The sequence below is a fragment of the Thermobia domestica genome, chromosome 7 (genome assembly GCF_964235325.1).
Source record: "Thermobia domestica chromosome 7, izTheDome1.hap1.1, whole genome shotgun sequence".
In the NCBI taxonomy this organism is placed as follows: Eukaryota; Metazoa; Arthropoda; class Insecta; order Zygentoma; family Lepismatidae; genus Thermobia; species Thermobia domestica.
The window spans coordinates 237412367-237436943 of NC_137460.1; the positions used below are offsets into that span (position 1 = coordinate 237412367).

A 24577-nucleotide genomic window follows, 5' to 3' on the forward strand; every position below is an offset into this window, starting at 1 on the left:
CTAGTGAGACTGATATGATTCATAAAGTCGGGCTCACGTATCCCAGTGGAAATCTCATGACTTCCAGTGAGTCAAAGGTATGACAGTCTAAGAATAAGATGAAAGTAATATTGACATGCCTTTCAATCACCATGGTATGGTTTAACACGAGTACACTCTAAAGTTGGATCAATCATTCAAGAGTACTATCCATTTGTTCTTAGTTTTTGCAACTTTGGAAGACAGTGTTGGCAGATCCACTACGATCGTGCTTACGCCCATGACGCTTTTTTGTGATCAAATAGGTCTCAGCGTCCTTATCTACTTAATATAACTTCACACAATTTCTGGAGTTTCTTCAAGATAACGTTTGCCACTGAAAGGTACCCCTTTTTAAAGCAGAGATCATATAATTACAAAAAGGCGACCACTACATGAAAAATACCAGAACGGTTTTGACTAGATAAATCGTTAGAACAAACCAAAAGGTTTCTTGAAAGAAAAATAGAAGTTCATAAGTAATATAAAATATATAATTTTTTACCCCGCAGAGATCTGATACTTTTTAATCAAATTTGGAAACTATATCCTTAAAAGGAAAGAAATACATGGCATTGGATCTGGCAAACAGGGTATCCAGAGAATTTTTATTGTCCGTGGGTTTTCTCGAGTTTCTCCCGTTTCCTCTCACTTTCTTCATTCCACCATTTCATACATGATCACCATCACAGTCTCCTTTAGCCTACACGGCATAACCTGGGATGTAAAAATTATATTTCATTTCATTTTCTTATTGTTCGTAGTAAGCCAATTCAGCATTGTAGAAAATTCCTTTGACGAACACCCACTCATTGCAGTAAAAATGAGGTGAACTTGGAGCTTTCAGTAACACATCACAAATTTAGTACGCTACTCTTCCTAATGTGTAAGTTACATCACAGGTCACGCTCATTTTGGCTTGACCTTCCTCATTTTGCAGTCTTTTTATTTGACACTCGTTTGCATATTCCAGACTGAAGAACAATTGTCTGGAAGTCGTATTTTACCAAAGGAATAACAAACAGATAATCTTTTTACGAATAATCTCTATGCTAACGGAATGGTTTGTTACATAAAAGTGCACTAAATAAACTAATCATTAATTCTGCTTTTAAAAAATTTATTTTAGCTTTAAATAGTGCATCATCACACAAAATATCTTTTGACAATAACAATAACAAAATATATAACTAACAATGTAACTGGCTCTTAAACGAGAAATAAAATTAACAAAAATCCCACAAATTCACTAAAAGCTCTGGTAACTATCACTTAAAAACTAATACAAAGTTCTCGCCATGATAACAGATCAACATTGTGTATAACTAAACACATGAGACTCCATTTATTTTTAAAGCATCTATAATCAGACTTTTTACGAGGCAATACAATGGAATGAAATATCAATATTTTTGATGTAATCCGTTACACAAACAACGCTTACATTAAAATTGTGTAAACATATATGTTTCCATTGGGCTGGTAGTTATGAAGTATCAAACTAAAGTGGGAGTTTTAGAACAGCGCGTCACTATCGTACAGTACTACGCGTTTCACATTTACAACAACATTCTGAAAACATTTCTCATACTTTTGTTTTTTTACAAATCAGAAATTAAGTTCGTCACGGAAAAAAGTCAATAAACCAGAATATTGCGAAACAAGAAAAGTCACTATTATGTTCTAATCTATTAACCCGTGGCATGTTTCTGTAATCACCATGAATTCTGCTATGAACTATGTCGGGTGTATAAAAAATTCGGAGGCATAGGCGAACTCTATTATGTGTAAAGGTATGAAAAAAGAGATAAGTTATTGGAGATAACATGATTTTCAATTTAAAGTTGTGGATTTTTTTTTTTTTCAATTGCACTGTTCTGTTCGTGCTCCACACTGGTAAGGTGCCCTGTGTTAATGAAAAAGCAACATTTCCAATTCAGCAAGGTATTCAAACGGAGTATAAGGGCACACACAAATGACAGGGAACGTGCACACTGTTATGTGAGGGAACCTAGAACATCTCGAATTTATTTCCCAACAATGATGCATTGTTGGTATGGTGTGGACCCAACGGATAGGCCTGCTAAATTGATAACGATGCTTTTAATTTAGCCTTACCAGTGTGAAACCCAAACAGCTAGACGATTGAATATACATATATATATATATATATATATAAATAATATAGGGTGTCATATCGGTCAAAACAACAACGATTGGGAGGTGATTCCTGACACCAAGATAAGACAAAAAGTATAGACCAACCTGGATGCACAAATGCTTCCTTTTGGAGTTATAGGCTGCCGAAAACATGAAAAATTGAAATTTAAAGGTTCATAGCTCCAATACTATTGGACTTAACGTAGTTGGGTAAAGACTTAGGAACTAATATGTGCCCTATCCAAATATCCATGCTTCAGAATCCTGCGGTAACTCCGCAACAGTTTTTATAGACGTAGTTGGTGAGTACGTAAAGTCATACGTCGGTAGCCAAACTCCCTCTGCAAAAATTGCTACGTGAGTACCTTAGCATTCCAAAACATGTATTTTTTGGATAGTGCACATATTAGTTCCTAAGTGAAGTCTTTACCCGACTTGGTCCCATAGTTTTGGAGCTATGAACCTTTAAAGTTCAATTTTTCATGTTTTCGGCAGCTTATAACTCCGAAAGAAAGCATCATTTGTGCACCCAGGTTGGTCTATACTTTTTGTCTTATCTTGGTGTTAGGAATCACGTCTCAAACATTGTCGGTGTTGTTTTGAAACATTCGGTATATATATATATATATATATATATAATTTCAGATTGAAAACCATCCATTTCCAACAACCCTCCATTTCCAGTATCTCATAATTAAGTTGCCCTAGGCTTTTGATACACATTGTATATTGCGGACAGAATGTACACAACAAATCTTCAGGTCGTCCCCGTATGTCTGAGGACGCTGAAGAGCAAGTGAGACTAAGCTTTGTGAACAGTCCTACAAAATCAACCCAGCGTGCTTCTCGACAGCTGCGCGCCCCACGCATGACAGTTTGGCGTGTGTTGAGAAAACAGTTCCATCTCAAACCATACAAATTACAAATGGTGCAAGAATTAAAAGACACTGATAGAATTGTTCGTACGGAATTATTTTGGCAAGAAATCACTTCAGATGGGATGTGTACCCTATCACCAAGGAAGCCACATTGAACCTCTTTAGCTATAAGGTTAAAAAAAAAAAAAATGACGTATTTTTCTACAAAATGACACCAAAACCATGTCTGTAAGGTAAATCAATATGAGTTTTTAAAGTTATAAAGTCCATTTTGATACACTCTGTATTTATATAAAGAAAGAGCTACAGTTTCTGGCAGAATTTAACAAGATAAAAACTAGTGTTTTCCAATGAATAATAATAATATATATATAAAAAAAATAAAAACTACACTGTCATATGTTTTTCGGTTTAGGGCTTAATGTTCCTCTTTACCTTGACAAGGTTTTGATGAACATAAATGTATTACATTCGTTTGAACATGTATAGCGGTACCACATACGTTCATGTCTGAGTTTTAATCATAATCATGTTTGAATTATTTGTCGCCGAATCAAATGATACGCGGTGTTCGTTGGCTGTACAAAAAGATTACATCGTTTGTAAATTTTGAGGAACAGCACCTGAATTGACCGATTTATTCCATAGTAGTGTACACAATGAACAATACTAGATCTAATCCAAACTGATTAATTTTGTTTTTGTTATTCCATTGGAATGTGCGAAACATCGAATGAAAAGGAAAAGAAATGTAGCCTAGTTAATAATAGTAATTTACATATATACGTACTTATACAAATTGATATGGAACATTGGACAACACAAAAAAAGTCTGACCGCTGAACTGACAGGACCTCGGATCGAGATCTCTTTCCAAGTGGATGTTCTACTAATTCATCGAAAAAATAAAGCATAAAAGCACATGAAACTGGCCAGATCGCTAGAAATTCAATTGCTAGAGCATATACTTTGCAAGCAAAAGGTCGAAGTGAACATACCTATTAGTTCTGCAATCAGAATTTTCCATGCCATTCCAACTTTATTAACATACATTTTGATTAAAGCGATACGTTCACTCGGTGAACTTACAACCAGGTAATAAGGCAAGTACAGTCATATTAGATAAAGCTATACTTTAAACAGACACTTACGTATTTTCCCCCATCTTTTGAATACATGGATTGAATATACACATGAACTCATAAAAGAGAAGAAACTAAAAATTAGGTGATTCATTTATAAAAATCAGTCACTCTTAATAAAGTTTTACAAATAACTTTTTCTTTTTTTTTTTTTTTTTTAGGCACATACAAAATGTGCTTTCAGTAACGTATAACAAGCAGCTATTCTACTACTATAAATATATGACAAGTATGTTTTACCTCTTAATTCATGTTCCCTAGGGATAATGTTTTATGATATAATGTACATAAATATCAGACAAATGCGTAAGAGCACTCTGAAACTTTCAGCAATTTACTCACATATTTAATGTTTTAGAAAAAAGAAAGCTTTTAATATATGCTCTAAGTCAATACAGGCTGGTCAGCTTCTTAACGTTCTTCAAATGATTTTTAAAATTACTTTCTTTTCACACAAAACCAGGAGTGAGAACCGAACAATATTAGTATAACACTAAAATGACTCACCGCTGAGTTGGCTGGAACTCAAACTCCAATCTTTTGCTTGTCGCGCAAATGTAGATTAGACTGAGATCTTAGAATAAGCAAGAAACAAGCTTTGCATTGCTGGTATAGAATCGAGTTCCCGTGAACCAAACGATCGGATATTTCTGATAATCAAATAGTATTTCCCGTATTAAAAAGTTATTGCGTCAGTATACTTAGAAAGCACTACTAGCAGTCTACAGTTTAACAAATCCAAATTATTTTCTATTTAAAATACACAAAAGTACTTAAATCGCCCTAAATACGAGGGAGGATCAGAAACTAAGATTACAAGGCCAACATTTCTGGAGTTTCGTCTGTTATAGAGGAATGTGGAGTGTGTGGTAATTTTAATACATGGAGTTGAAAACTGTGCAAGAGTTTCAGCCACCCGCCACTACGGCGCTAGTTGTAGGTAAACACACATGGCAACTCGTTTGGAAAACTTGTCTAGTGAAGAAGTCTGCTCAGTTATCCGATTTCTGTGGGCACACAGTGACCGCTGACCACTATTGTGAGACCTTATCATGATTGCGCGAAGCAATCAGGAGGAAACGGCTAGGACTTCTCACCGATGGTGTCGTCTTCACAACAACGCGCGCCCGCATACATCCCAGAAGACCCCCCCCCCCGTGCTGTTGAAGTACTTTCGTGAAGACATCGACCACCCTTTATACAGCCTGGACCTCGCTCCACGCGACTTCCTCCTGTTCCCGTACTTGAAGGAGCACCTAAGAGGCCATCGCTTCGCTTTAGACAAGGTGAAACACTTCATTGACGCAAGGTCAGGATTTTTACCACGAGGAAATCTTCAAACTCCGAAAAGTATCTCAACCAACATGGAGACTATGTCGAAAAATAACCTAATGGATGTTCTATCTGTTGGCTGGATTGGTTCTATGAAATAATATATACACGTTTCACTGCAGACTTTGTAACCTTATTTTCTGATTAGTTCTTATATTTGTAAAATGGTAAAATCCCTTCTAAATCGAAACTGTACAAAGTTCGGTATTAATTCCGTAAGATTGTCATTAAGTGGTTTATGTTGATGGTGTTTTTGCAGTGAAAGGGCTGGTATAATTGAACTCTCAACTTTTAAATATAAATCTTGCTGAAAAAGATTTAAACCTAAATTCTACTTTCTACCATAAGAAGAAGAAAAAATAAAACTTTCTTTCGAAGAGACAAATGGAAATTTATTGGTATGATTTTCGAAAAGTTTTAATTTGAAAGTGAAACGCCAATCATACCAGCAAAATCAAATTTCACCAATTTCCAATGATATGAACTATACAAGGACATGGGTAATTTCTCATTCTTTTCTTTGCGATTTCCTTTTAAGGTTTGGAAATTGCTTTTAAGTAGCTCACGCTCCTAATTCTACTGTGAATTCAAAAAGCACTCTTTCACAGTAAGAATGCAGCTGTTTCCCTAGAATAACTTTTTTTTTTTTTTCATTCTCTTATTTCTTCGAAACAGCAAATAAGAACTTTGCTTGAGGTGAACAATACAGATCGCAAACAGAGACTCAACGAAAGGAGCACAGTTAAGGTAGTATAGTCATCAGGAAAAGTGAATACTGACTATATAAATCCTTCCCTGAAAAACATCGAATGCGCCGATTTGAGATTGGTTTGCTGTAAAATTGAACAGATCGTCTTTAAGCTATAAATATATGAATTTAAAAATTAAATACAAGGTGCTCAAGGTGTTGCAATATGCATACACAACCTACGAACACAGCCACTCTTCTATACGGTGTACAAAGAAAGAAAATAAATAACAATAAACGCTGATGCCCCTTTCAGCGTTGTCAAAATTAAGGTAAGAATTTCAAGTTAGTGACAGTAGCATAAAAATAATATTGTGTTATCGGATATTTTTGCCCTCAATTCTTACTTATTAATACTGCTGATAGAAGCATGAACGAAACTTTATTGATGTTTATTGGATATATTTGCCCTGAATTCTTACATATTGATCTTAATACTGCTGATAGAAGCATGGACGAAACTTCATTGCTGTATTATCAGATATTTTTGCCCTAAATTCTTACCTATTAATACCAATGAAAGAAGCATTAACGAAACTTTATTGCTGTTTATTGGATATTTTTGCCCTCAGTTCTTACCTATTAATACTGCTGATAGAAGCATGAACAAAACTTTATTTTGAATTATCAGACATTTTTGCCCTCAATTCTTACCTATTAATCCTAATACTGCTGATAAAGGCATGAATGAAACTTTATTGTTGTTTATCGGATATTCATCCCTATGCCTTTAATTCTTCCCTATTAATTTTAATACTGCTGATAGAAGCATGAACGAAATCACGTATCTTGTTAAATCACGTATCTTTAGTACACAGAACAGATAAGTAGGTTTAATGGTGTTCGTTTGTGCATGTACTCAAATAGCGTCTGAAAAATTTCAGTTATGAAAGAAATTATACAGGTAAGTATTCATTTTTGCTGGTGACTAGAACTTTGGCAATATCTTTTTACTTTTTAGTTCCTGGATTCATACAGGGAAGTAATTTTCCGTTGGAAAGACTGTCAATTTAATAAATCTCCTCCACACGATTACTTAATGGCTTTTGCCTTGTGGAAGCGCATGTAGATCATATATAAATTTAAAATTTATAAGTCTTATATTCGACTTTTGGAAAGCTCTTCTCCATATAAAGCAATGAAAAAATAAATAAATAAATAATATCGCTGCTATTTAAGAAACATCTCGTCTCCTAAAAATAAGCATCTAGGTTTTTACTCTTCGTGGACATAAGCAGAGAAAAGTACCTCCTGATACTTTGTACACTTGTAGTAAAGAAAAGAAAGATACTGTTCATGCTATGAACAAAGTGCGGCAGGTTCTGAATACCAGTTCTGAAACCTTGTGATCACTTTCTCCCATGTCTCCTCATCCTTTCTGTATTCCTCTCCTTTTTCGTATTCCGGTCTAAACACTCTGCTCACTTTGCGCAGGCTGTACAGTTCATCGGTCGACCTCCATATTCCTACAACAAACAAAATAAAACTAGTACTTGACGAGAATTTAGATTTCCGTAATATATTGCTAAAAGCTCACTGATAATAAGTTTGTCAATTAACTGCCACTACTACAAACAAAAATGTGGTAACTCATTACAGACGCTAGTCGGAGCTTCCATCTGAATTGATTTTGAGTTTAACGTCCCGTTCAACAGCAAGGCTATATAGGACGTAGACCTACCTGATTAACGTGGAACCCGAACCACATGAGTTCCCGCCGGGAATCGAACCCGGGTCTCCCATGCCCCATTTGAATTTGCAGACAGTAGTCTTCCAGCTATTGTGCAGCAAAATAAATGTGTTGTAGTGGGCAAATACCGCCCCCCACAAGAAGCTTTTAAGACGAGTACGTCATGTTTATTTCCCATTCAAACTTCAGTATTTATCATACTACAACCATATGGAAAAAAATGAAATGAAATTTTTGAGTTTTACGTTCCGCGGATATGCCAGCTAGGCTAAAGGAGACGATGATGATGAGCAATGAATGAAACGGTGGAATGAAGAAAGTGGAAGGAAACGGAAGAACCCCGAGGAAACCTACGCACACTGTGTTTGTTTACCACAAAGTTCACTTGGCGGGAGCAGGGTTTGAACCCAGGACATCATGCACCAGAGGTAAACGCTCTACCACTGAGCCACTGCGGTCCCCAACCATATGGGAATAATGGCTCTGTGGTAGGTCGGCTACTGCTAGTATTACAATAAACGTTATGCACAGCAGCCTTCTGTACAAAGTAGTAGAAAAATGATCGATCTGGAACATATTCGCTCAATTCAGGAGCCCATGGGAAATCAAACACCTTGAACCATCCACCCACGACCTCCATTTTAGGGATGTATTTGTTCCCTTTTATGAGCACTTTTTAGGGGTTACTCGTTCTCTTTTATGAGTACATTTTAAGGGGTGGACTCGTTCCCTTTTATGATCACTTTTTCCACCCCTTATTTTACCATAGCAGATAATACATTAGACTACGTAACATAGCAGGGATGTATTCGTTTCCTTTTATGATCACTTTTTCAACCCCTATTTGAACATAGCAGATAATACATAAGACTACGTAACATAGCAGGGATGTATTCGTTCCAACCCTTATTTTAACATAGCAGAAATTACATAAGACTACGAACACCCCGAACCGTCCAGCCATGGTCTTTTACGACCTCCAGTTTAGGGGATGTACTCGTTTCCTTTTATGAGCATTTTTTAGGGATGTATTCGTTCTCTATTTTAACATAACAGAAATAGCAGACAATGAGCACAATATAGCAAGGACTACCAACATAGTAAGGGGGTGTACTCGTTTCCAACCCTTTAATTAACATAGCAGAAATTACATAAGACTATGTAACATAGCAGGGGTGTACTCGTTCCAACCCCTATTTTAACATAACAGAAATAGCAGACAATGAGCACATTATAGCAAAGATTACAATCGAATACCCTGAACCGTCCATCCACGGTCTACAGATAGTAATTTTAGGGGGTGTATTCATTCTCTTTGATGACCACTTTTAACTTTTGTAAAACCAGTAGATTTAGAAACATGTTGATTCTTTGTAAATAGTGGTAACGAAATCATTTTACCGAGTACAGATGTGAATGCTATAATTGAAAAACTATTTAATAAAATTTTAGTTGAACAAGAAAACAGAGCAATTAAGAAATCAAGGTGGTCTCTATGTTCTCAACTTAACCATCTCTTAGAAATTAAAATCAGTAAATACAATCCATTGGCGGCATCATCTTATATAAAATTGCCTCAATGGATTTTATCTAAAAAGAAATGTGTTTTAAATATTCAAAATTACGATAATAGATGTTTTATGTATTGCATTCTAGCTGCACTGCATCCTGCAAAAGATAATCTACTGCGTGTAAATAATTACATACAATATATTACTTTATTACAGTTATTTGAAAAAAAAACGAATATAAAATTCCCGTTGAAGTAGCAAACATAAACAAATTTGAAAATATGTATAATTCCGTATTTACTAAGGAACAAATTTCTATTAACCTATATGGCATTGATTATGATAATGAAACAATTTTTCCGTTACCTATAAGCGAAAACACATCCGCAGGTAAACATATTGATTTATTGTATTGTAAAGAAAATTTTAATAGTCATTATTGTCTTATAAAAAATCTCAATACCTTATTGAAAAGTCATAAAGAAGAAACTTATATAAAATTGCCTCAATGGATTTCATCTAAAAAATGTGTTATAAATATTCAAAATAACGATAATAGATGTTTTATGTATTGTACTCTAGCTGCATTGCATCCTGTAAACAATAATCCACATCGTGTAAATAATTACATACAATATATTAATACTTTATTACCGTTATTTGAAAAAAAACGAATATAAAATTCCCCGTTGAAGTAGCAAACAAACAAATTTGAAAATATGTATAATTCCGTATTTACTAAGGAACAAATTTTTATTAATATATATGGTATTAATTATGATAATGAAACAATTTTTCCGTTACGTATAAGCGAAAACACATCTGTAGGTAAACATATTGATTTATTGTATTTAAACTCTCATTATTGTTTAATTACAAATTTAAATGGTTTAGTTAGACATCAATTAGGTACTCATCAATCATTTTTTTGTAGACGATGTTTAGTATCTTTTTATAACAAATCAAAATTAGATGAACATGAGAAATTATGTAAAGATTACACTCCAACCAAAATTAACATGCCGAAACAAGGAGATGTTTTAAAATTTCGTAAACTAAAATTATTATTACAAAATGATGTCATAATTGTTGCAGATTTCGAAAGTTTACTGAAACCGATAAATAAACAAATTGGATCCAATACGAAACAAATTCAGGAACATATACCGTGCAGCTTTAGTTATATTGTGTGTTGGAGTAACCAATATATAAAATCAGACCTAGTTATTTATCGTGGTGAAAATGTATCGATTAATTTTATGTCTGCTATGGAGAAGGAAGTAAAAAAATAATAAATATATTAGATTAACAAAAACCAATAATACCATTAACTAACTCTCAGCTACAGGAGTATAATCTATCTACTAAATGCTCTGTTTGCGATAGTAATTATATGAGTGAAAATAGAAAAGTGAAACACCATAATATTTAACTGGAAAATATATTGCCACGGTGTGTAATAACTGAAATTTGCAAATTAAACGACAGAGTAATTTTATTCCTGTATTCTTTCATAACTTATCTGCATATGATGCACACTTATTCGTAAAAGAACTAGGTTGCACACCTGGCAATATATCTGTAATTGCTGAAAGCACTGGAAGTACATCACATTCTCCAAACATTTTAATTTTAACGGTAGACCTATTGAGTTACGTTTTGTGTACTTATATAAATTTCTTCCATACAGTCTCGAAAATTTGATGTCAGTCGTAAAATGGAGGTCGTAAAAGACCGTGGGTGGACGGTTCAAGGTGTTCGATTTCCCATGGGCTCCTGAATTGAGCGAATATGTTCCACATCGATCATTTTTCTACTACTGTACAATATAGATCATCTACGAAATCGCATTCGAAGAGAGAGTCAGTGAAACCCTAAAACACATGCTAAAGAAAATGCGGGATATCGCGGCTTGTGAGAATCCATTACTACAGTGTCAAGGACAAGTGATTACATGACATGATGATGACATTTGGTCCACTCAACACAGAATAGTGCAATCCATTAAAAATTGGGGCTCAAAACTGTTCACAACGTCAGTATGTAGCGTTAACATCACAGCATATTATGGAGGAAAAAGAGCACGGGCGTCACCTACTTTGTGACCGCCGGATATTTGTTATGACAATGGACGAGGCAAGGATCTACCAAAGTGATCGTGGATAAGTTCCATCCATCGCCTACAGATGTTTATGAAAAAAGACCGATGTAACTTCGTACATCATTGCAAAGGAAGTTTATCGAAAGGTTTTATGGCTGTTAATTGCTTCTGCTATAAACAGAAGTTCAGATTCGCAAGGTAGACAAAAACGAAAATCAATGCTGCTCATTACCAGTAAGATGTTCTACTCCCAGTTTACATAGATGAAATACAAGCATTGTATGGCGATGGTATCTGTCGTGTAGCACTTAGAGACCTGCACGGGCGGAATTTTTCGGCCCGAGCCCAATCCAGCCCGAACGTATCTAGGCCCAGCCCAGCCCGGGCCCGAAAAGTTTTGGAGATTTTCGGCCCGAGCCCGGCCCGCCCCGATACGTTTTTCAAAATTCTTGGCCCAAGCCCGGCCCGGGCCCGATAAATTTTAAAAGCTTTTGGCCCAACCCCGGCCTGATAATTTAAAAAAAAATAGCTCGAGCCCGAATCTTTCTCAAAATTTAGTACTAAATTTGACCTAACCCTCAGAAACATTTTCTAAACTTTGGTTCACAACCTGACGCTTGCCTTCCGAATGATACCATTGCCTCCTAGAACTTTGCCTGTCATCAAGAGAACAAAAACTCTATTCCTTGTAACAAAAATCTAACTTAATTGATTTTTAGCATAAAGTGAAGATGGCAATATTGTTTAGCGACAGGCAATATTCTTTTTATATTTTGAGTTCAGTGAAGGTCAAGGTCAGAGCTCAATTTACCGCATAATGCCTGCAATCCTCTATAGTGAAAGGGAGCCGCTAAGCAACACAAACTGTAAATAGCTATTGCATTCTTTGTAACATTTTTCACGGACACACTTCTTCAACGTTTGGCTTTATTCCAATTATCGTTTAACGAAAGTCAATAATTATTAAAGAATTGCAATTGATCGGCCCCAGCCCGGGCCGTCCTGAAGAGAAATCAGTGTCGGCCAGCCCAAGCCCGGTCCGGCCCAAAGAAATAACAGTGTCGGCCCGTCCAAGCCCGGCCCGGCCCAAAGAAATAACAGAGTCGGCCCGGGCCGGGCTGGCCCGGCCCGTGCAGGTCTCTAGTAGCACTACATCAGGATTTTCAATCGATACATTATAGCTGCAACTGGTATCCATGCTACTCCGCTTAATGATATTCCTCTTTAAAAGTCCTGACGCATCCGATGTATAACTGTGCTTTTAGACTCCTCAAACGACACCTTTCATCACCTTACGCATGGTAAACGGTCTCTGAAAAGTGTGTAAGCAGGAGTAGGATAATATATCCCTGATACAGTTGCAATGAGATTTGCTCCAGTGGAAACTGTAATGTGCAATGGTCTATATCCGTAGCCATCATATCAAGCATCATTGATGATGGCGAGATGGAATATTTTAGGTAAGCAACAATTTATTTTCGAATGGAAGCGGAACAAGCTCTGTAACATTTTATCTTCTTGTATGTTTATGTGCTCTATTGTTCTAACATGTTTAAAATGCTCGCTTATATGTACATGGATTCAGAAATCATTTTCCTGATATATGAATGAAAAAAAAAAAAAAAAAACGAAAAAAAAAAACCCTCGGAGCTATGAAATGACATATTTAGTTTAACATGCTCAATCATGCCCTGCAGACTAAAGGTGACGGACATTTGCAAGTAAAAGACTCTTCAAGAACTGGTCGAATCAAGAAAATAGGAAGAAAGAGCAGAACTCTTGAGACAATACACACAGATACGACATTATCCGCGGAATACGTATTATCTACTGCAAAGGGGGCACAGTAGCTCAGTGCTTACCTCTGGTGCGTGAGGTCCCTAGTTCAATCCCGGCCAAGTAAGTTTGTGGTGGTCAACATTGTGTACGTGGGTTTTCTCGGGGTATCCCGTTTCCTTCTAGTTTCTCATTCCACCAATTCTTCCATCATCATTCACCTGCGTTAATTATCGTCTCCCTTAGCCTAAAGGACACAATCGTGGGACGTTAAACTGAAATATTTCATTTTTATGCACCACAATATATGTACAGTACATAGACATAAAATACGTCGGAATCTGAACATATTAATTTTTAGGAAGCTTTTCGGTAAAATAATATTGTGTGTTACATTTCCGTCCATTCTAACCACATAACTAAACTAAAATCCTGGCAGAACAGGGACCTAGGCCTACCAGCCGGCAACTGTAACTCATGCGTGAGGGTGATTTGTGGTGAGCACATCGGTTCCCCCGCCATTAATGCCGACTTTCTCGACCTGAACTTGCTACTTCTTTCCTTCAAATAGCTCCCCAATTGTCCTCACAACTCTGAGTGGAACCGCAATGCCAACACCATCTGATAACTATGAACGATTATACGTTTTTCCTCGGACCAACGCCTCCACTGCTTGACTTTGCTGATCTCAAAGAAGCAGTGTTCGAGTGCGCATAGGGCGTTGGCGCTAACCACATAACTCTTACCTGAATACTAACAAGTCGTCGTTTTATGTATTAAACGTACGTTTGTAATACAACCATACACACCTGCACTAAGTCCCGCCAAAAATGCTGTCCCTAACGACGACATTTCGCAAGAGTTGGGTCTCTCCACCTCCCTTTCCGTAAGAGATGCTATCATCTGGACAACGAAGTTGTTTCTAGATACACCACCATCCACACTGAAAATAAATAATAAAACAATAAAAAGCAAAATTTATCGCATTAAATTCCTTGTACGCTCAAGAATTTCAGTAATTACTTTGTGAATGTAATTGAATCGGTGAGTGGAGAAAGAGAGCATTCTACGACATTTTAGTTTTGGAAAACAAAGAAACAAAACCTCTTATGCTTATACAAAAATATTTGTAGCATATGTTATGATCTTTCATTTCCCAAAATACTAAAAACGTTACGAGGTTGGACATGCAGTTGTACAAAAATTGGCTATTTCATTTTATTTCCCTTTATTTTTGTAGTAGTCTCCTTTTTCCATTCACTTCATTCAAGTGTTGTGAAAACTTTTAGTCCTCATATTATGATAGTTATTACAATGAAGACAAGTGAAATACGCCTAAGCTTTTTTTTTTTTTTTTTTTTTTGGTCTAAGACTATCAAGAATGTTAGTTGCTATTGAAACAGTATTTATTTTTTGGTGGATAGAAAAATTATCTGAAAGAAAAAGAAAAAATGTTTATCAATACGACCTTCTTCTGTTGTAATTATTCCCAATATATATATTTATAGCTTTGTGTGTAACTTAGGAACCAAATGCCTGTACATCATAATATTTCACAATTGTGTGTAACAGAGCAAGGCGTACAACCATGCCAAATTTGATCCCGATCGGAAGAGTTCGATGTATGACTTAATGTTCTCGGAAATATGACTCAAAATTTGACCACTCATAACTAAGAAACCGAATGTCTACACAACAAAATATTTCACATGCTTTTATAGCAAGACAGGGTCTACCACCACACCAAGTTTGATCTCGATCGGATGAGTTCAATGCATAACTTAATGTTTTTTTTTTCTTTTTTTTTTCGATTCCATTGAAAATCACTCAACTTTTGACCACAGTCAATAAAACGGGACAAGACAATAAAAGTTCCAGGGTAGCAAATCTTGTTCTTCCACTCGTTCGAAAAAAAAAATATCTCAATGACGGAAAACGATTTAATCAGTATGACCTCCTTTGACTTACTAATAATTTCGTCAAATTTTCGAATCTTCTCAGCATTCTTGATCTAATTAACTTTATGGACTATGGAACCCGGAGGTTCAATGCCGCGTTCACAAAAGCTCTCCATTGACTTCTGTCCTTAGCGAACTGGATCCAGTTTCTACTTTGTATTTCTTTTTCTGCGAGATCCATCTTAATATTGTCCTCTCATCTGCGCCTGGGTTTGCCAATAGTCATTTTTCGATTGGACTTCCAGTTAGAACTTTGAAAGTGTTTCTACTTTCTTCCACTCTGGCTACATGACCTGCCTGCCTGAGCTTTCTAGATTTGATGACCCTAACTATGTTTGGTAAACCATATAAATTATGTAGTTCCTTGTTATGAAGTCTCCGCCTTCACCATTTCCGTTTCTCTTGCGTCCGAATATTCATCTCAGGATTTTATTCTCCAATACTTTCAGTCTGCGTTTGTCTCTCACAGTAAGCGACGTTTCGCTACTATACAGCATAACAGGCATGATTATCGTTTTATATATTATATGCTTCAAATTCCTCGACAGAATTTGCGCCGACAAAAGATTTTCCCCTGCTTTCTGTCAACATTTAATTTTTTCGTGGATAGTTTTTTTCTGTTAATGCTGATCCTAGATATTTGAAAGTATCCTTGTCAAAAGTATTACTTGATATTTCGACACACACATAATTTGCAGTATTATGATCCTGGCGAACTTACACATATTTAGTTTTCTCTGCATTTACTTCCAAACTCATGTCCCTGCAAGCGTGTGATAAGACCTCTGCATTTCTTTCTATTGTTCTCCTATCATCCCGAATTATATTTACTCATCATCAGCATACGCCATAACTTGGTGATTACCATTCAGCTCTAGGCCCTGATTGCCATCTTTGATTTTCCTTTAGCGTACTCCAGGACAAAACTGAATAATAATGGTGATAACGCATCTCCTTGTTTCAGGCCATTCTCCACCTGAAAGCTCGCGGACAGGAATTTTCCTACTCGGACTTCACTTTGGGACTCATTTAAATACATCTTAATTAATCTAACTAGCTTTTTCGATATTCTTGATCTAAGCAACATACAATTAATTAAAATGTAAAGCAACCTTAAGAAAACAAGAACGGAACCGAGAATCGAACTCGAGCCCCTGTTTACCATGCTGATACATGAACCACTACTCTACCTAACCCTAAAGAGGAACGCCAAACTTTAAAAGACAAACGAACGTCTCAACTGCATTGTGACCTTTCAGGACATGTTCTCTGTGTTCATGCGATGTTCAAAGTCACAACGCTAGTTACTGATTAATGATACTAACATTTCTTTACTACTCAGTATTTCTAACAACACAGACATATTATTATGAAAATGAAGCAAATATATTTCATTACTAATGGAATGTAAGGAACATATTTTTAAATTATATCAAAATTACTAACCTTAAAGTATTCCTATGGTAACCAAAATTCCTCAAATGATTACTTTAAGATTTATAATTTTGATATAATTTTAAAATCTTTTAAGTTCTACGTCCCATTGTTATGCCGACTAGATTAAAGGAGACAGTGATGATGAGAAATGAATGAAATTGTGGAATAAAGAAAGTGGAAGGAAACGGGAGAACACCGAGAAAACTCACGCACACGGTGTTTGTCCATCACAAAGCTCATTTGCGCGAGCTGGGATCAAACCAAGAACCTCATGCACTAGAGGTGAAGAATCTACCACTGAGCCACCGCGGCCCCGTTTGATATAATTTAAATACACTTCAATTATAATACAGGGTTATTCAAAGAAACGAGAAATTTTGAAAGTTGTGTTGTCAACAGTGGGCGTTTGGTAACACTGAATAACGTACGCCAGCGTGTCAACGACATCCTGCCATTTAGTTATCATGAATGCTTGGAGTGGTGCGCAACGTCCTTTTAGAATCAAAGCGTTTTACAAGAACAATCAAAGTAGGGGGGGGGGGGACGTAGAGAATTCCGCGGTCATTTTAATTTGGGAAGCCACGATCGTGTTCCATCAGCACATGTAATTAAAACACGCATACTTAATTTCGAGAAAACTGGTTCGGTAATGAAAAAGAAACCTCCAGGCTGTGTGCGAACCGTTCGTACACCAGATAACATCTAAGCTGTTCGACTTGCTGTTATAAGAAGTCCACGTCGGTCAATGCGGCGTCGCTCAGCACCATTACATGTGCATAGTTCAAGTGTTCGGAGAATATTAGTACAGGACTTGCAATGCCATCCATACAAGTTGCAGATCGTCAAGGAACTGAAACCCAACGATCATGGTATGCAACGACAATTTTGTGAATTAATGCTTCAAAAGATAAACGAGGACGAGAAGTTTATTAACAAACTGCGGATGTCAGACAAAGCCCATTTCCACCTCAGTGGATTTATTAACAAACAAAATTTTAGATATTGGGCACAAGACAATCCTATGTAGCTACACCAGCGTCCATTGCACAGGAACAAAGTTACTGTGTGGCGTGCTACGTCATATACGGTGTGATGGGCTCTTATTTTTTCAAGACGAGAATGGCCATGCAAAATGTTCCTTAGTCGACCTGCTACAATGGAATAGTTGAAAGCCAATATCCTAGAAGCAATTGCCGAAATTCCAGTTGTGACGTTACCTCAAACCATGAACAATGTAACGAAGACTGCAGGAATGTTTGCGTAGAGGAACTCACCTGCAACATGTTAACATACAAAAATAAAGTGTACTGTATGTATTCTAAAATCGCATTATTTTTACTATTAAATGAGAGAAATAATTTTAAAAAAATCGTTTTCATGAAATTATTTAATTTTCAAAATTTCTCTCTTTTTTTTAAATCACTCTTTATCTTTTAATTTGCACACGATCTTTAATTTGGTATAATGTAAATACATTTTAATTATATGCTCTATAATTTCTAAACGAGCTTTTTATTTATTACGTCTAATATTTTTATACAAGGATGGTAAAACATAATCTGTACATTAGCACAGGCAAGGAAATTACAACTTTAGGAATTAAATTTAAAATACTTTCAGTTCACTGGTAAAAACTGAATATACATATACACTCTGAATACAGAATTTTGAATGAAGCCGTTATCAACATTTTTCAGCATATACAGTAGATCTTAGTGTGATCAACTATCGGAGCGACAAGTCAGAAAATGATCAAAAAATGACATAAGTTTTGTTATCCTCGTATAGATCGTAAGTGTGTAATTTTGCTTGCCTGTACAAATGTAGTCTTGTTTAAAAAATTCCGGCCATCCACCTCTTTGGAAAGCCGTTACAGGCAGTTCGAACTGAACCAAACAAATATGGACTTTCGATTTTCTTTGGTCAATTGTTTTTTTTTTTTTTTTTTTTTTAAGAGAGAGAGAGAGAGAGAGAGAGAGAGAAAGTATTAGAATTTCTTACGCACGGATGCCAGAATATAGTCTCCTAAAGCAAGATGGGTGGCCAAAATTTTTTGAACAAGACAATACATGAATATACAGTACTTGTTCTTGGGCAATTAGCCAGGTGAATTCTACGTCGTCCAACGTCTCGAGAATTAACAATATTGTTCACGTCAAGGTAAGGTAGAGACCAGAAAAGCTTTATTATATAGGTGCTGGCAGGAAGGGGCGGAATTTGATTGGTCAATGACGACGTCCAATCAGCGTCAGTCTATTTCTTCAATTGTGATTGACTGAGTTGGTTGGCTAGTCCTGATTTATTGTTTTGTATACGTTTTCTTCCAATGAGGTGAAGCCATGGTTGGCTGAGTTGAAGACGGTATCCCGTTGAGGTTGCTGCCTTCTTCTCGAAACGTTGGACGACGTAGAATCCACCTGGCTGATTGTCCGACAACAATTATATTCATCACGACTCAATTAGGAAAGCTTTAGTTCTTAAGACAATACATATCTTGTGTCATTTTTCTATAGATTTAATGCACTGTTAACGATACTGTTTCGGCGTTCCCTAATGCTCTCCTCAGTAGATCAGGATGCAGATTTGCTGAGAAGGGTGTCATGGAATACCAAAACAGTACATTTACAAATTACTATAAACGTGTGTCAAATCATAGCCTTAAACAATCTAATATTTCTAATACCTAAAATCAAACAATCATAGTTACGTAACATTTTTTCCACTACAGTTTACGTGTTACAGCATCATCCTTCAAGTATTACTTTCTTTAACATAAATTTGAAGAAGGGCTTACCGAATAAGGGAAATAGGACAATTGGTTTCCTTTTGCACGATGCGATAGAGCTGCCATACCCTGAAGGCAATGCTTTCGAGGATTGCACGAACGAGATGAGCTGGTGTAGACGATGGCTTCAACCCAAGAAATCCAGACGCCGCTTGAAAATCATTTATTGGAGCCTAATCAAAAGAATCAAGCATTAATTAGATTTGTATTTGTACATGTGCATCAAACTAAACTATAAACACCTTTGCTATGTGGAACATAAATGTACTATGTACGATTTCTTACAATAATTAAAATGAATTTGATTATATATATATATATATATATATATATATATATATATATATATATATATCGGGTGTTCCAAAAATGGGCCCATGGACCACAGAGCACTATTCTACAGGTCAAAATAAAGCAAAAATGTTAAATGACGGAATGGCCTCCGGGGCCTCCTTCAGCCGCTATGGGGAATCAAAATTTCACAATGTGGCAACATCGTGTATTAACTTGGAACCATATTAATATTACTCTACAAATGCATGAAACAGTTTAATCGATTGTTAAGGTATTAAGTGGTACTTTTGTCAACATCTGTTGACTTTGACTTTCATCTTGCAAGAATCGATGTATTTATTTGATGGATTGGTAGATCTAATCTATGGTTCTTTATCTGCGACGTTGCTACATAGTGTAATTCGCGTCTCCAGACAAGGACCCGAAAGGTAACCAAATATATATATTTTTTGGTTTATTTTGACTTGTAGAATAGTGCTCTGTGGTCCGTGGGCGTCATTTTTAGAACACCCGATATATGTATGTATTTATATGTATATATATGTATTTACTACAGGGCTAGCATAAGTGATTAATCGTTTTGAACAAACTATATTTTCAAAGTATTACAAGTAAGATAATGGATTAGTGCTGCCACACAATACAAACTTGTTGAGATACATTATCTTTCCGATCAGGTGTGGCAGTCTGGTAGTACGAGATTAATACCTGTCAAAAATGGAGGGAAAGCAAGTAAAAAGACGTTGAGTATTCGTCTGGACGTGTGTCGTACCACGAAAGGGGCACATATTGGTGAACATTGGTAGAAGGTGTATAAACTTGTGACTTTGTGGTTCTTTTCATATATCTTTCATGTGTGTACCTGTAATACTTTGAAAATCTAGCCTGTTCAAAACGAATTGATCACTTATGCGAACCTGTATTTCTGTCCTGGCCTTAAATGCTTGTATGCATGAACCCAATCCGAAATAATTAAGTGGATTTTTTTCGAATCGAATTTAACTTCATTATTATATTAAAAAAAAAAAAAAAAAGTTTTAAACTACTTGCCTTCTGGAATGAATTCGAAGGATTATACTTTATACAACTTTATACAACAAGGATTATACTTTATGATTTCTCTATACGGTGGGGAGCGCGGTGGCTCAGTGGTAGAGCGTTCACCTCCGGTATTTGGGGTCCCTGGTTCAATCCCAGCTCGCGTCGTATGGACTTTGTGGTGGACAAACACCGTGCTCGTGGGTTTTCTCGGGGTTCTCCCGTTTCCTCCCACTTTCTTTATTCCACCATTTCATCCATCTCTCATCATCACTGTCTCCTTTAGCCTAACCGGCATAACCGTGGAACGTAAAACTTAAAGATTTCATTTCATTTTCTCTATACGGTACCGAACATACCATATCTATAATAATGAGAAAGAGTTTTCTGCTATATTATTATTACCTATTTATTATTTTAGCAGGTACACTCTCATGGGAAGCAGTTCTAATCTTTTCAAAACTAAAGTTCAAACTACATGGTAGGGCACGTTGATCTTTCCAATTTCACGAAGACATTGATCGGGGTAGGGAGAAAGTAGAAAAAAATGAAATCTTTCAGTTTAACGTCCCATAATTATGCCTGTTAGGCTAAGGGAGAGGTGATTAAGGCAAATGAATGATGATGGAAGAATTGGTGGAATGAGAACATGGGAGGAAACGGGACTACACCGAGAAAATCCACAGACACGATGTTGTCCACCACAAATTTCTTCGTTTTGAATCGAAACTTGTAACTGTTTTGTTTTTCATTCTCTGTTTCAAGAAAATTATTCTAACAAGGAGAGAAACCAGTTTAGAATTTTAGTTTTGAATGATCCATCATGTGGAGGTGTAACTTCTCAAGTATTTAAATATATGACGCCTCACATATGTGCACTACGCAACCAGTAACGAGAGAAGAAACTCCGTCCTCGTTTTGTCAACGAAGCGCATTACAAAGGTGGTAGTATTTTGGATGTGTGAGAGATGCGAGCCTACAACTTTCTTATTTTTATTAAAATAGCCCTCACAGGCATTATATTACGGGTATTAGTTAAAAAATATATACAAGAAATCTGGAAATCTCTACATAAGCACCGAGCAATGGATAATAATCTACAATACTGGTATACATTTCCTCGTATCTGCAGGTAATTTTGAATTCAATTTCAACTTACTGTGTGTTTCTCTGTGAAATATGATGCCCATCCGATGTTTATGAAAATTTTGAAATGAGAAATTACCACACTCATTGTGAACCTTCAAGTTGTGTGAAAGACTTTTCGATTCACCAATTAGTTTATGCAAAGGGTGATTCCTTAAATCTGGAAACAACTCTCATATTGTAACTCGCTTACATGCCAGAATTGGTCTCTCGTCCCGAGTTCGATTCCAGGAGGGGTTAACTGGTTCGGAGCCCACGTTAAACTGTGTATATAATATTCTTATATACGTTTCCTTATATAGTCTGGATACGAAAAAAGGGCATAAAAAGTCAAATTGCGACAAAGTTTGGAGCCTTAACCATTAGACCACGACCACTTCATCATCAAGGCGTTGTCATTGATGACTTTATATGTAATTCCAGTCTTCCACTTCTAACTACTTCCAATTTTTTACGTCGATGTCATGTTTATTTTATGCTATTGTCCCTATCTTTACTATGCATAATTTGTATTCACAACTTCTGTTCCTCTTAAACGTGTGATTTATACTTTCATTGCTTCTCCCTACCAAAGTACAGATTTGACTGATTTATCATATTCTCCACACCAGCAGGCACAGGGATGTCAGACTCATAAACAGGCGTACATTTATATGCTTGACAGATAGCACCTTTGCCAGGATGGGTTCAAATAAATGTAGTTTCTGCTATGTTGATTTCATACCGGCAGAATGGAAATATGTATAGGGAGTCATTCAGTAAAGTATAAGCCATTGCTTTCGAGTATCCTTCGCCACTTGCTAGCCAAATGTTCATTGCCATACCAGCATCATTCTAGTGGTTTTGATTGGAGGAACTCGTGGATTCCAGCTTCCATTTTTTTAAACTGATTGAGCGGCCGCCTTGTAGAAAGCAGACCACTGAAAGAAACAGGAGGCAATCAGAGGGAACAAGACTTGATTCTATACTATGAAACAGGAAGAAGTTTCAATTTCTCCACTTTAGATAGTTTCTGTTGCACCTTCCTAGATCAGTGACAAGGAGAGTTATTGCTTTGGAGCAGGGTGTGCTTTCAACTCAGTAAACCCGAGTGCTTCTGCTTATACTACAGAACTCGGTACACGTGGGTTGTTCGGCAAAGAGACTAGCATCTATAGCACGCTCATCCGGAGTGGGTACCTAATACAGTGGTCTATCACAGTTCAACATTCCCTTCGTATCAAGCCTCCTGTCCTGGTTAGGGCCATTGGGTTTTGTTGTCTGTCGATTGTATTTAGATTCATTTTTCATTGTCAGTTACGACTCCTCTCCAAAACCACAGATATTGGGTATTTTCTACGGGTGTCCAACAAATGACACTTACCTGTTGGGCTCGTTGCTCAATAAACTCATGAATAACTGATTTTGATTATCTATTAACAAACCCCAACAGACGGAGATGGCGAACCATACTGGTTTGTGACGCCTGTACCTCAGCTGCTGTCACGTGGACATCCCTGGTTTCCCTTGTTACGACATCCACGACAGCCTCATCAATGGGTACATTTGAACGTCCAGTATGTGATTTTTCGTACAGATAGTCTTCCGGTTTTTCAACCGCTGGGACCACCGTTCTACTATACCTTCTGCTTCCACGGAACATATGCATGTGCGGCTGCCACGAAAGTATATCCTTTTTTCCAGTAACGTCTCAGAAGATCACGAGTTACAGTTGTTTGACCCATGATAACTCAAACTGACGGATTTCGTACTGGGCATACGGAACCTCCAGGGCTTCACGCGATACTTACGACATTAGTTTTATAAGGCAATGTCATTGCGCTCCATTGCGCCCTGTTTCGATGAGGTCGGCAAAGAACGATTAACGATATTTATTTCGATTCAACACGATAGAATCTGTCACGTTTTCATTATTTTCTGGTAATTTGTTATATACATATATGTATCTTAAATTATATTTTAAATTGCTTGGTTCATTGATTGATTAAACTTTTCAGTTTCTTTCCACCACAAGTTATATCAGACAGGATCAATCTAAAAGGATACTCTAAAAGTAAAAGGTTGTACTTGAATCTTTATGAATACAGATTGAAGGATTTCCTTCATAGTTTACACGTATAAGCTTATGCTTCTTTTTATGAATACGGGCTATTGATCCTCGTACTTCACATCGAAGTAAAAGGGTATTCATAACATCTACCTTTTACTTTAATTAAAAAGCATATCCTTCAAAAAATATGAGTGTAGTCAGCAGCAAACTCACTGTTACAGTTAAATGTTTTGGAGTGTGATGGCGGATGTTGTTCACCTAAGAGATGTTAAGCATTACAAACCCCGGTTACCTACACTTCTACACTTGTTCGTGATTTTAAACAACTATACCGTTTTGAAGAAGACAACTTACTTTGGCTTACAGATAGATTTATTGGTGAAAATCCAGAAACTCGAGGAGGTGCGCTGTCCTCCGTACATAAAATGAAAATATGTTTACGCTATCTCACTGATCTCGACTATCAAACAGGAATCGGAGAGGAGCTTAATATTAGAGTCAGGCTACGGTATC

The 24577-nt window shown here is 36.5% G+C and overlaps 1 protein-coding gene across 4 annotated transcripts in view; it reads right to left on the reverse strand.

Moving 5' to 3' along the window:
* Nucleotides 1–3234: 3234 nt before the first annotated feature.
* LOC145690776 (glycerol kinase 5-like) overlaps nt 3235–24577 on the reverse strand; it is a 156066-nt gene continuing 134723 nt past the window's right edge. For all 4 annotated transcript variants that reach the window (XM_081766026.1, XM_081766027.1, XM_081766024.1 and 1 more), the window contains exons 10-12: nt 19546–19709; nt 14166–14299; nt 3235–7744 (exon numbers count right to left, since the gene is read on the reverse strand). In XM_081766026.1, coding sequence (XP_081622152.1) covers nt 7578–7744; nt 14166–14299; nt 19546–19709 — 465 coding nt within the window. In that variant the 3' untranslated portion in view covers nt 3235–7577. The remainder of the gene's footprint in view (nt 7745–14165; nt 14300–19545; nt 19710–24577) is intronic.